At 40.7% G+C, this 14,783-nt stretch overlaps 1 protein-coding gene across 8 annotated transcripts in view; it reads right to left on the bottom strand.

Moving 5' to 3' along the window:
- ULK4 (unc-51 like kinase 4) overlaps positions 1 to 14,783 on the bottom strand; it is a 448,425-nt gene that overhangs the window by 312,485 nt on the left and 121,157 nt on the right. For all 8 annotated transcript variants that reach the window (XM_045007197.1, XM_045007203.1, XM_045007201.1 and 5 more), the window contains one exon: positions 5,414 to 5,541. In XM_045007197.1, coding sequence (XP_044863132.1) covers positions 5,414 to 5,541 — 128 coding nt within the window. The remainder of the gene's footprint in view (positions 1 to 5,413; positions 5,542 to 14,783) is intronic.

Below are 14,783 nucleotides of genomic sequence, written 5' to 3'. Positions count from 1 at the left end.
AGATTTATGCAACCAGCTCCCATCATCTTCAATGGAAATTGGTGCATAACTGCAGTAGGCCTCTCTGAAAGCCCCAACCTCATTTCTTAGTAATAATTTTTATACAACAATCACAGATCTACCCAGTACAATAGATGGCAAGTCACAGTGGCCTAATAGGAGTGCTCTGACCTGGCAGGTAGTCTACACTGCCATTTAAGAGGGTCTGACAATGACTCCCAGACCTTGTCTCACTCTTTTGGAGGTCATGCTTTGTAATACTCACTGAAGGCCCTCCAACCAATTAGGAGTTGCACTGACAGGTTCTCTCAGAGTTATTTCCATTTCCTGAGGTAAGAACTTCAAGCATGGGGATTGTAAAGCAGGGGGAAATAAGTATATTTTCCTAACTCTTTCAGGACCAGAGAAATAGGTCTTTTTCCAGTAAGGAAATATAAAGTTGCACCAGATTTTCTTCAGATCACATATACAAGGAGAACTTTTAAATCACGATTTATACAATTTCTGATATTATTCTTGTATCTATAATTAATAGGAATTGCACGTTCATTTCACTTGGATGAAATGCACCCCTGTGCACTTGGTCAGCACAAAGCCTATGCACCAATTAATACCTCTTACATCCTCAAAAATTCAGGCTTACGTGCAATTTAAGGTATGATGGCTTTACCAGGCAGCATGAGATTGTGGGGCAGGGCTTGGAATGCAGTGCATACCCCCTGGGTTGTCTTGTTTCAAGAGTCAACCAATAGGCTGGACCTCAAAGAAGAGGGCTGTCAATGGGTAGTTCTGGTCCCTGCAACAGGCTCTTGGGTTGACTAGCTAGGGCTGGATAGCTCTATGATGGCATGGAGATTGATGGACCTAGAATAATTTTGTGGGCATTCTGTAGAGTTCAAGGACCTATGCAGTCAGTTTATGCAATAATCTTTCTTGACAAATGAGCACACAGGTTCTGTTCGTTTTATTGATATGTTGACTGTCATGTTTGGGATTTGAGCAATGAAAAGAGTGAAGGCAGGTAACAGAGGGAACACTGAGGACCGTCCCGTTTTTCACTGCTACCAGGACAGTTTGACTTGAGTCGGTATCCTGCTATGGAATTTATGCAGTTGTGACCAATGGCCAACAATACAAGATGTTTTATCTGTCGTCACTGACCCCTGCCATTCACAAGTGGTGCATAGGGCTGCACACTGCACATAGGGGAATTTTGTCCTTAATATTCAGTTTCCTTTCTTTATATCCCCATTACTTTCATTTTCAGCTAATATACTGTATGCTCCCTGCTACAGTACACTAAGTTCACCAACACTGAACAACCATAAGTAATTTGCACTTACCAGCAATTTTTAATGATTTTACCATCATTACTGAGGCAAAATATTTTCAATAGGAAAATTCAATATTTTTACATTATATGCTGCAATTCTACTCAGACTTACATTTTTAATATTTAAACAAGGAACATTATGATCCTGACTATTTCACTTGTTAATGAGTTATGAGAAAAAGTAACACAGCAATAAAGATGCCATCAAGACCAAAGAGTGGACTACATTCACATTTTGAAAAAACATTTCATTTTAGGACTAGGACACCTGTCTAACTGTCTAACCAATGTTTTCACAAAATGGTCTGAAATATTTTCTTTAACTAATGGTTTGAAGAAAACTTGGGAAGTGCTTACAGCATATTATACTACACTTTAAACAGAGAGCTGATGTGGAGACATTCAGTCCTTATTTCTTTTGATACAATGTGTCATATTTATGAGACAAAGAGCAAGTCAAGAAAGAGGCCATACATCACGTAACAGAATGGCAAAGGGAAAGAAATAAAAAATAATAGCTACAGGGAAAAAAAGGTTACTGTGGGAAAAAGTGTGAGCAAAAACAAAAATCAATTCATTATATCAAATACTAAGAACACCACTACACTGTCATTAGAGTACCCTGCTATCATCCATTTTAAAATCACCAGCAGTCAAAATGTTCTAAGGCTAATAGCACTATAGCAACAGCTGATTACAATGCAACTAAAACATTTTAAAAGAGTACTATAAATCAAGTGACAGATACCTGTCACAAGACTATATTATTACATCAAAGCAACTCAGTACTGTGTAGAGTACTTTAGTGCCATAATAATGATGGACTATGTTTACTCTTAATCATTGACCAAAAAACCACAACTAATTCTGTGTACAACAGGACTTTGAAAGACTTATAAAATTACCTAACATACATGAAACAGTAATCGTGATACAATGGACATGTCTTTGTATTTAAAAACATTAATGTGATGCTTCTGAAAAGTACCAGGTGACAGCCCTGGAGAGTAAAGACCTTTAATTGTTTAAGGGACTGTCACAGCATGAATAGCAACAATGCAGGCTTCCCCACACCTTCCGGTCAAAATGGCTCTGCATTCCTCTGGCAAGAGTATTCGGAAGCAGGGGTGTTGGAACACATTTTTACAGTGGGTGTGCTGAGAGCCATTCAACCAAACTGTAACCCCTGTATAAAATGGAAATCACTTCAATACATGGGGTGCAGCAGCACCCCTAGTTCAAGCACCTATGTTCATAAAGTGAGAGGGCAGTTAATTTTCCATGCTCATACAATCCTCTGGTCCCTCTGCTATGCTAAATGGGTCCCAACTGTGGTATCTGGGTTTGTGATATGGATACCTATCCGCAGCATTCAGACTGAGATCAATTAATTTTAAGTACTGATATTTTTTGCTCGTTCCTGGACTGGGCTGAAACTAGTGACCTAGAGATGAAATAACAATAAAAACAATATTACTTACATCAAGTGCTTTTTTTTCCAAAGGTCTCAAAGCACTTCAGAAAGGGTCTGTGTAACAGGTTCTATTGCAAATCCTGTGTCAGATTACCTCCACTGTCCAGGTAGCCAGTCCCCATATAATTAATTTTGAAATACTCATTTAGAAATGCACCTCTTTTAATGGAGTCTTTTAAATCAACAGCATAGACTTTGAACTAGCAAATCCTATTTTATAGATTTAGCAAATTTAACAACTAACTCACAAAAAACTCTGCAATGATATTAGACTTGATAACTTGGTTAAAATAAAAACCCTGTCTAAAGTAGACTGAACAGCATTTATCTTGAAACTATGGAGATATATGCAGTGTTGCCTTAGGGTTGTTACTACTCTGGACTTTTGTATCACCTGCCTCAATTAATTCCTGGTGATCTTTTCCCTTGCATCAATTGTCTTTTACCACCAGATTTTATAGTCTGAAGCAATATGATGTGTTATATGCATTTCCTGTCTGTATAGATTTTATCTTTATCAAAATATTACTAAAGAAGAAACCAAGACACAAATTTTGCCATGTTTACTGGACTTGCTATACATTTCACAAAAGCACAGTCTATTTAAAAATGCCTGAAATACTCAATTTTTTTTATTTTTAAAGTCAGCTAATTTCTTGCTACTGTACTTCTAATCATTCTGAAATAGCTGTATGGTTCTTCCAGAAATCTAGGAGATACTTACATAACTGAAATATACTGATGAATGCCCATTGATACACATCAAAGAACATCCATTATCCATGCTGGGTCAAATAAAATGCATCCAGGGTCCAGAATATTACAAAAGTAACTGTCTCCCCATATAATGGCCTATTTCTCCTCTCCCATCGCACTGTATCTATCTCATAATATGAGCACCAGAGAAATGTTTTAGTTTCAATCAGCTATCCTGTCAAGGGATAAATTGTTCGCTAAAAAGCTACCATTATGTTTAAAGAAATCATAATATGTGAAGAAAAACAGTTTGCCAGTTCAATAAAGTCTTTTCTGATGCTGTAAAACAGAGCTGTTCATCTTGATGGTTTATAGTGTGTATTGGCCCATTATCTATTTTGTTTTGAGTACCATGAAAATAATATTAGAACAGAACCAAGATTCACAATGTACATAGCTTGTCCCACCACTCTCCTCACAAAAATGGTTCATTTGAAAGTATTATAAATAAAAACCTGAAATATAATTTATTAATTTAATCTGGTGACAAAAATCAAAGTTTTTCTTCTCATAATATGCTAATAATTATTTATAAACATGTAGTACCCATTAATACAGGACTTTTGTTGTAAAATATTCCTCTAACTACACAATCACATGTCCACTAACAAGTATACAATTATCATTAAGTCATTAAAAAAATAACAGTCCAGAACTGATTCATGAGTGGTAGTAGACAATGTTCCCCAGCTCTGTTCCTTTTTACTACTAACTCCAATCCTGCCTGTCTTGCACTCCATGACACCATGGAACACAATCCCATCCAATCTGCTACTTGGTGGGTTTTATACCACATGATGTTCTTCACACTGTACGATGGAAAGTAGCATATGATCCTCGGTTTTCAGATTCTTGTGACTATCTGGGGTAAAAAGTATGTCCCTGGTTGGTTTTTCCTCTTCTTATTTTTCCCATTATCCCCTCCAAAATTACTTTAGCAGTTCACATTTTAATAGAGTCTGAAGGCATATAGCACTCCATTTGGTCCAAAAATGGAGACATTTCTGATGTCAGAAGAAGATGCAGAGAAATTTAAGTTACTGTGTTCCTGTTAAAAACATATCATTGAAAATCATTTGGATCACTGTAGCAGATAGAAAAAACTCCAAATTCACTCTACTTTGGAGTGGTCTACCCATTTGTACAGCCTTGAATGTCAGGTTGTCATATCTCACATTGTAAAATAATAGGTGAAATTGATAAAATCAGCAAGGAAGTGTTAGAAAAAATATCTCTCTTCGCTTTCTTTTCAACAGAATGGTCTGTTGGAATACTCCAAGTCCATACATAAACATAAGGCCATTTTGTGCCTATTAATCATTGGACATGGTGTTGACCTGCACCACCACAGTGGGAACTCTGAGGGGCGTTCTCCACCAGTAGTGACCATTATAGTTAAAAGCTTACAATTATGCTTGACCCCACCATGAGGCACAGTGTGCAATGAACAATTTCCCACCTTCAGTCCTAACACAGAGGCCAGCAACAATTGCAGTCACTGATCTCTTTCTACTTATTGTAGAGACCGCTCCTTGCTAGTCCCCAGTTGGGAGCAGAAATTATTCCAAATGGATAGGAAACAATGGGATCAAAGGCCCTCCCTAGCAACCACGAAACTTCCAGTTGTGACTGGTCAGTATATGGGCACCAAACAATCTGGCTTTTCATTATAGTAATCACTACTATTCTGGGGGACTCTTATGATAGCCGATTAATCTTAAATGGAAAATCAGTTGCTCTCAAAAAAATGGCTCAAAAAAAACCACTACAGTATTTACTGATAGAGTTTACAGAGCTGACTTTGAAAATACACATTACATGTCTAATTATATTCTCCATTAGCATCTTACCTTGCTTGGCAACTGAGCAGTAACATCTCTCTGTTATTAATTAGCACCTGTAACAGGACCAGAAAGGCTTTTGCTCGAATGGAAGTTGATGGACTTTCAAATAAACGGATAATTGTAGTCACAAAATCCTGGGTGGGAATAAAACAACACACAAATACTGTTTATTGAATAACAAAGTACGTAAATAACATTGTCCATTAGGGTATACACATTTTAAATAATTCTAACATAATAAATATGCAAATTACATTTGGATTCAATGTTAGTTAAATCCTTTTCATAACATTAAAATAGAGCCCAAAATCCCACATGATACCACTGTTTTGTCCTAGACAGATAGGCTGACTGCAGAGCTGATATGTGCAGCCTTCCAAAGGCCAAAGTTAAGAGACATTTTCTACTGTATTGGACCCAAAATAGGACTAACAGGTTATTTAAAACACATAGAAACCCATAATTAAAGTTATTTCATCCTAACAAAAGACAAAACAAAGGATATTTTAAACACGGTAGTTCTTTTAAAAGAAAAGTTGTAATTTTAAAAATTGCAAAAATACATACCGGTACTTGTCTTTCCTCCTAATACTATTAAATTTAGTAGTTTACATACTACCTTCAGTGTGAGCTAGAAGATCATAAGCTAATACAAATAAAAAAATATTTGCTTGATGTAACTATAGGCTAGTTAAGTATACCGTGTACTATGTGGCACATCAGATCTAAGTTACATGTCAAGGACCCTGGATTTACAAGAAAACACTGTTTCCCTCTGTAACCATGCCTGGTATGGGTCACAGCTGAGGGCCAATCTTAGGTCATGCTTTAAAAAAAGATGGGAAGACACTCCCATACTGGTGGCATATTCTATGATTAGATTAACCGAACCAGCAATAAATGTGAACTACTGGATTGCTATACTAGCTTAACATGAAGCAACAGGCAGTCCCTCTAGACCTATATCACCACCCAAACTGGATTTCTGTGATGAAAGGTTATTAAAACCAAAATCACCACACATTAGGTTCTTCCAGCCCCAAGAGGCCAATCACTTACCTAGGGTCAATGGACGCTCAAGACCTTACACCAAAAACAATACTGTAGTCAATCCTTTAGTAAACTAAAGATGTATTAACTAAGAAAAAGGAATGAGAGTTACTAAGAGGTCAAAGCAAATAAAATACTTTACAGTTGGATCAAAGTATGTAGGCCAAAGGATAGCCGGGATGTTAAATCTGCTAGTTTTCTATAAATCTCTCTGGGTTGCTGTAACAGGGCCTTCTTGGTTCTGTTTCTGTCCAGGGCTACAAACTACACAGAGCCCTGGTGCTGGTCCAACACCTTGTGCAGTTTAGAAATGGAGTACCCATCACCTTCATAACATATACAGCTCCTATAAACAAGCAGGGGAGAGCACTCTCTCTCGCTCTCCCCTCTTACTGCCTGCTTCCTCCTTTTCACTTCCTTCTTGTGCCTATTTGTGGGCTCTGGCTAACTGCTTAATTAGCTTAATCTGCCATGTCCCACCCACAAATTTGGCACAGCTCTGCTTAGTCAGCTCCAATCTGTCTTGCTTGATTGGAGTTGCTATGAACAGAGTGCTGACTCAGCCTTTCTTGCCTGGCACTCTGTCACACTTGCCCAAATAGTTTTGGGGATCTCAGTCCTTTCATTTTAAAATTTCCCCAGTTAGAATTCACCAGTCCAGAGATGGGGTAGGAAAGAGGTGGCCAGTTGCCTTTGTTCTCCCCTTCTTTATACCTTGACCCTTTTTGCTGGAAAAATCCTGGCTGTGAGATGGGTCAGGCAGTTCCATGACATACGTGCTTTGCCATCACTCCTTGATATGAATTGCAAATTAGGCTGGCACCTCCTGCAAACGTTCCATCTGAGATGTCTTTGGGATGACATACAAAGACCCTTGTTTACAGTTCTTTTGTTATTCCTGAAGAGCCAACCTGTGGGCGTTTCTCAGACTTGTAACATGTTTGAGTTACAAACATATAGCAAAATTTCATAACTCCACACACACAATGTTGATACGCACATTACAACAAGATAATCATTCTCAGCAGATTGCATCTGTTCAAAGGATACCGCACAAGGCATACTTTGTACAAGACTGACCACACTTTTACAAAAGTGGTGACCATATTCATGTAGATGGTCACCTTCCCCTTTAGACAGTATCATACCCTCAAGCTCTGACTCATTGACTGCACCCATCTAAATCCACTGTTGGTTTAAGCACATAATCCCAAGAAAACCCTGCAAAGAGCTTCAAAGCTAGAGAGAGATCCCTGCTCCTATGCAACTCAGTATGTGCAAAGAAAGAGGGAAGAAAGACTGACTGGTCAAAACCATGAGCCCCCTGTCCATTGACTTCTCCCCATTGAAAAGCCACCACTTGAAGGGTTATGAAATGGTGGATTCAAATGAAAAACCCTAAATGAAGTTCAGCGCCGATGGATACCTGATGGAAAGATTGTACAGGAACTTGATAGGTACACCTTCACTAACCTGACTTAAAGAAAGGACCGTGTGCAAAATAAGGAGGCTTTAAACAAGATTGTGTATAAACACGGAATAAGCCACTTCACAAAACACTTCTACTTGAAAGCTTAACAATGTCTGTTGGATGGCTGCTGAGGTTCCAACAAAATTTCATCAGCTTGAACTACATGTTCGAAAGAATTTTCTGCTCAGAACCCAGAAACCAGGCTGACAGTTGAAGGGGCTTGAAATTCACATGCAGCATCTCACCTTCACAGTTCATCATGTACTTATGAAAGATCTCCAAAAAAAAAAAATTTGCTACCAGCATTTCACACTAAATTATAGAATAGCTTCCACAGCAGTTCATCCACACCAGACTGAGTTTTTTTGTTTGCAGTCCTATCTGGGAGAGAGTTCAGGGATGGCCCTTATCTCTCATACAAATCTTCCACATTGTCTCTTTATTTCCCCCCCCACACACACACACACACCCCAATGCAAAAGAGTAAAGCACTGAGTTGGATACTAGAGATTTAACAAAGTAGAGATACAGTGGAGGAAATATTCTATGTCCAACATAATAAGATGCATTTTCTGGCTGCTTGAAGGCCCAAATTCAGTCCCTTGCTTATTGTGGGAGACCATTGGAGGGTTAAAGTGGAATTGCTGAGAAGTTTAAAGAGGTGGGAGATTTGGAAAAGCTACACTTGAGCAATTTGTTCTAAAATAACTTGGGACCAAAAAGACATTAATCTGTTGACAGTTCTGCTCCTTGAAGGCTTAAATCCTTTAACTCTATCTTTATATTAGTCACATTTCTGGGGAGTACCTTGATTCCCCCACCCCCCTTTAGGAAAATTAAAAGGCCAGATCATCTGCTGCAGCTTGGAGCAGCTATTGGGCTTCTGTGTAAATGAGGCCTTCAGCCAGTTTTGCATACCAATCCTGTGGCTGCTCTTAGTTAAGCAGGATCCGTCAGAGCATACTAGTGCTTCTGAGGGCTGTTCTAATTTATTTGGGATGCCAGTGGCCCTCAGGCCCTCAGGCCATTTATTGCCTGGAATTGTCAAGGTGCATGGATTTCCCAGGTATGCATCCTTGGGCCCAGTCATGTCCCCTGCTCCAGCTGCAGGGAGTGGTGGGACATAACCACTGTGGCTTAAATCACCCAAAGATTCCCCCTAAACAAGGGGCATGCATGGTGGGCCAGTGCAAAGCTACTCTAGTGTATCAGAGGCTATCACTCAAAGTCTGTATTAAATATGTTCGATTTTTTTTTATTCTCACATCTTGTTTCGATCTCTGTCCAATGAGACCATGCCAAAATTATTGTTGTCTCTGCAATAAAATTTTATTCTTGTTTATCTTTGGCATAGTTGTTAGTTGAGGGTGATGTTAATGCTTAGTCAAGCAGAACTGTGGCAGAAGGAGAGGCAGCTTCAATCCATTTTCTTGTGGTGAGACTGTGAAGAAGCTACTTGGAATTCATTATGCACATTCATAAATATTGTTTTCTCAGACTGCAGAATGATTCTAATTTTGGGTTGTGTATGAGTGGAAAGGCTTTTTAGCTTTAATCTTCAATTTTTGCAGAAGGTTATAGAGCAAGCGCTAACTAATCAATTCCAGTAACACTTAATGCCTCAGCCTCCCACCCTGCCATAAACATCTACCCCTTACTCTCACAGATATTGTGGAGCACACAGCAAGCAGTAATAACTATAGGAATATTGGTTTCGCTGAGGTCTAATCAAGTCAGTAAACTGCACCAGCGTGCTTTTAAACATCCAAAGGCACATTCTACGACCATTCTACACTTGCTCAGCCTATAATTGAACAGCTCCTGAATATTGTCCAGGCTGCCTGCGTATGGCTTCATGAGCCATGGCATTAAGAGGTAGGCTGGGTCCCCAAGATAACTATAGTCATTTCAAAATCCCCAATGGTTATTTTCTGGTCTAGAAAGTAAGTCCCTTGCTATAGCCGTTCAGACAGACCAGAGTTCCTGAAGATGTGAGCGTCATGTACCTTTCCCGACCATCCCACGTTGATGTCGGTGAAACGTCCATTGTGACCCACCAGTGCATGCAGCACCATTGAAAAGTATCCCTTGCGGTTTATGTACTGGCTGCCTTGGTGCTCCTGTCACAAGATAGGGATGTGTGTTCCATCTATCGCCCCACCACAGTTAGGGAATCCCATTTCAGCAAAGCCATCCACTATGGCCTGCACATTTCCCAGAGTCACTACCCTTGATAGCAGCAGCTCAGTGATTGCGTTGGCTACTTGGATCAGAGCAGCCCCCACAGTAGATTTGCCCACTCCAAATTGATTCCTGACTGACCAGTAGCTGTCTAGCGTTGCAAGCTTCCACAGGGCTATCGCCACTCACTTCTCAACTGTGAGGGCTGCTCTCATCTTGGTATTCTTGTGCTTCAGGGCAGGGGAAAGCAAGTCACAAAGTTCCATGAAAGTGCCCTTACGCATGTGAAAGTTTTGCAGCCAATGGGATTCATCCCAGACCTGCAACACTATGCGGTCCCACCAGTCTGTGCTTGTTTCCCGGGCCCAGAATTGGTGTTCCACGGCATGAACCTGCCCCATTACCACCATGATGTCCACATTGTCACAGCTTTGAGAGAAGTCTGTGTCCATGTCCTTATCACTATCATCACTGTGCTGCCATCGCCTCCTCGCCTGCTTTTGCAGGTTCTGGTTCTGCATATACTGCAGGATAATGCGCGAAGTGTTTACAACGGTGATAACTGCCACGGTGATCTGAGCGGGCTCCATGCTTGCTGTGGTATGGCGTCTGCAGGACAGCAGAGTTGCAGCAGAAGCGGTGGATGATGGAATAGATATTTATAGAGAGATGCCACAAGAATAGGTATTTATAGAGAACAACGAGAGGACCTGCAAGGTGGATTCATCAGAGCAGGAGAGCAGAGTTGCAGCGGAAGCAGGAGCGCATGATAGCCAACATGGAGAAAGTCGCTATCAATCAAGACAGGAGAGCAGAGTGGCAGCAGAAGCGGTGGTAGGAATGTCAGTTTTTCCAATTTATTCCTCCGTCTGCTGAAAGCAATATGGCGCCCACATGGAAAAAAGGCGTGAAACAATTGTCTGCCATCGCTTTCACGGAGGGTGGGACGACTGACGACATGTATCCAAAACCACCCATGACAATGTTTTTGCCCCATCAGGCATTGTCAGCTCAACCCAGAATTCCAATGGGCAGTGGAGACTGCGGGAACTGCGGGATAGCTACCCACAGTGAAACGCTCCGGAAGCCATGGTACTGTGGACGCACTCTGCCAACTTAATGCGCTTAGTGGGGGGACACACAATCGATTGTATAAAATCGCTTCCTAAAAAAAATCAACTTCTATAAATTCGACCTAATTTCGTAGTGTAGACATGCCCTTAGCAGTATTGCTTTCTCAGGCTGGGATTTGTTTAGAACCCTGTATTCAAAAGTGATCCATAAACATTTCACAGTATGGTTGTAGAACTGCCTATCCAGGCACATCAGTTCCCAAAGATGGAAGAGGAGGCTTAGAATTTAGATATCCAATAGAAAGAGAAGCAATTGCCAAAGCAAATTCCAGCAAAACTTTTCCTTTCTTCAAAGGCGGTTTTATTTTTTTTGTTTGTTTCCTTCCTTTTTGGATGCAGATACTTTATGTATCCAAGAGTTAAAGTCCTGGTTTGTAGGAAACTTTGCTATTGGTTCAAACGACGTCCAGGTCTGCAGACTGAACCTCTTAAGCCAATTATATGGATGTTTGGAATGTTTTCCAGCAAAAACCTTCTCACTGGGAGAAATGTAGGACAGCCTGGATCCAGAGACACTGAGCTCTGATTCACTTCCTCTTTAGAGAAATGACAAACATGTTGTCCCTAGAAACCCAACCAGTGCTTTGGGGACAGATCAACCTCCAGTATCAATTCTCAAATCCCAGTCTTCCCAGAAGCACCTGGTGTTGGATTGTTTGGATCCAATTCATGAGATATCACTTGGGTATAACTGGATGCAAAATTCTTCTTATAAAAAGAGAAAAGGCAGCTTCTATATATCTTAAAGGTTTAAGAGCTTCTGACAGTTCAGTTCCTACTTCCCAGTCTATGGAGGAGTACCATCAAGGATTCCAAAATTTTTGAGAAAATCTTTACGGACAATGCCAATGATTTATTAAATGGTGGCACCAGATCTAAAGATCTCTATCTCAATTTTGAATCATATTGATTTGGAATTGAAAGTGTGGGTGCTCAGAAGGTAAAGACTGGGCAGATGCAGCCTCCTTAGTGAGGAACGCTTTCAAACAACATCCACATTTGCCTCCAGGAGGAGGCAGAGCGCATCACTGAGACACTTTATTATTAAGCTGCACACAAATTTTTTTCAGGATTCATCTTTTGTAAATCTCATGACCCAATGAAGGCTACCACTAGTTGATGGCAAAAATTACTCTTAAATGTGAAATAGAACTACTAAATATAATCTATGAAACTAAATCTTTGGAACAATTGTTGTACATGTGAATGACTCTACCTGGTTACAAAGGTTGGAGAGAAATCAATGACTGTCTTGATAGTGAGAGGATATAATGACCTTTTCACTAATGGCCTGAATGGAGACTCCATGAGCTGTAGGAGAGCCACTGTAAGCCTCAGCGTGGGGCAGCTGAAGAGATGACCTGCTGAGGTCCCTTCCAGCCCTACATTTCTATGATGGTATCCTGAAAAGCCATATTTCATTTGCAATGGCTGGCAGTTGGCTGCCCATTTTTCCTTTCTTCCAAACAGATCTAAGCACTGGAGATCCTTATCCTTAAGCATGTTTTTGGCAAAGCTCAACTTCTCTCAGACCATCATATCTTCTAGGGAGCTTGGGCTAGAGTGGGAGTAAAAGTAACAGAAACCCCAGTGGGTAACTGCTATAGTTTTTTTTACATGTTTTGCTGGTGGTGTTTAGTGGCTGGTGTTTGCCACAAGGCTCTTTGGGTCCAGGACACCTTCATTTATACAGAGGGCAATCCTAGTGGGACCGGCAGCTGACAAAATGAAAAATAATTTCTGAAACTTCTTGGAGATGACTGACGTCTCAGTCTCCAAGGTGTCTTCAATCTGCACCAGGAGCTCTTAAAAGGCCTTGAAATTGGCCAGTGCCAATATCAGTGCCAAGGATACTGCTTTCTCCGAGGATTATGAAAAAATCTCTTTAGGAAATAATTGGGGTCGTTTGGCCTCCAGATCCCATTCCTCTCTGTATCTAGCAACTGGTGTCTCACTACGGAAGTGGGAGGAGTGGGGGACCTCCTCCTCATCTACTAACGCAGGGATCAACTCAGAGGCCCAAGAGGGCAGGCCCTGATAGGGGTACAATGGCATTCCATATATGTACAGAGGGATGACAGGTTTCTGACCAGACAGTGTCAACCTTGGTGCACTTACAGATGGGGTCTGCAAAGAATGGCAACCTGGCTCTTAGACCTCAGTGATGACAGGTCTCTGCTCAACACAGGTGGAAAGGTATGTTTCAGGGATGGTGAGGAGAAATAAACCTTTTTCATAGGCAGGACTATCTGGTAGGGTGGTTTCAGCACAGGTTCATATCTCAGTGCAGTGTGTGGCCCTGAATTTACACTATTGTGCTAGAGTTGACACTGCTGGGGATGGGATAGTTACCTTTCATAACTGTTGTTCTCCAAGATGTGCTGTTCATGTCCATTCCTTGGCACCATTCCATTGTAGGTGCTGGTGCACTGGTGCCAGAAGTTTTTCCCCTCAGTGGTATCCATAGGGGACCAGCTCTGGCACCCTCTGGAGTGGCACGCATATGCACTGGTATAAGGGACACCGCCAGCTCCCGCTTCCTTCAGTTCCTTCTTGCCAGATCTCTGACAGAGGGGAAGGAGTGCGGGTCATGGAATTGAGATGAGCAACACATCTCGAAGAACAACAGTTATGAAAGGTAACTGTCCCTTCTTCTAGTGCTTGCTCATATCTGTGATGCTGTACCCCATAATGCTTTATGGGAATATGATGTAACTGGAATATGATCTACTGAATCTATCTATGCTACATATGCCATGTAACATATCTATACGGTTATGAGCTACTGAATCTATTAATCCTATCAGCATGCATGTATCATTTTTGTATTAGAAGTTATAAATATCAGCTATGTACTGGCTTGATTGCTAAATAACCTTAGTAGAGCATTTGGTCAGTTGCTGGAGAAAGGAACGTTAAAATTAAGTACCTAATCAAGAAACACTTAAAGGACAATGAATCTTGGAGTGCTCCAATCCACATAAGAAGTCTACTTGAGGACGTTCAAGGTAGCATGTGACCCATGGTAAGAAACTGTGAGTCATTCATGGACATCTGACTTGTCCAGGTGACTCCCGAACTCCATCTTGGAGCTGGACTTTGCATAGGAGAGAGGAGGGGGTCTCCACCCACAGGAGAAAGTCTATTTAAGCCCATGGGAGACCCCTCCATTTTGTCTTCAGCTGGCTAAAGAGAGAGAACCTCTCCACCCCCGAGGATACTTGAAAGAAACTGGAACGAAGGACAGTGTGCAAGGGGTGAAAGTGATTGCTGGACCCAGGCTAAAAGGAGATTAACCTGTAAGAGGGAGCATTCTGGAACTGGTGAGGATCTTATCTGTATTCAGTTTAATTAGACATAGATTTGTGCATTTTATTTTATTTTGCTTTGTGACTTACTTTGTTCTGTCTGTTACTACTAGGAAGCACTTAAATCCTACTTTTTGTATTTAATAAAATCACTTTTTACTTATTAATTAACTCAGAGTATATATTAATACCTGGGGGAGCAAACAACTGTGCATATCTCTCTATCAGTGTTA

The sequence above is a fragment of the Mauremys mutica genome, chromosome 2 (genome assembly GCF_020497125.1).
Source record: "Mauremys mutica isolate MM-2020 ecotype Southern chromosome 2, ASM2049712v1, whole genome shotgun sequence".
Lineage (NCBI taxonomy): Eukaryota > Metazoa > Chordata > Testudines > Geoemydidae > Mauremys > Mauremys mutica.
The sequence above is the reverse complement of the archived record's forward strand: the minus strand, read 5'-3'. Positions and strand labels throughout refer to the sequence as shown.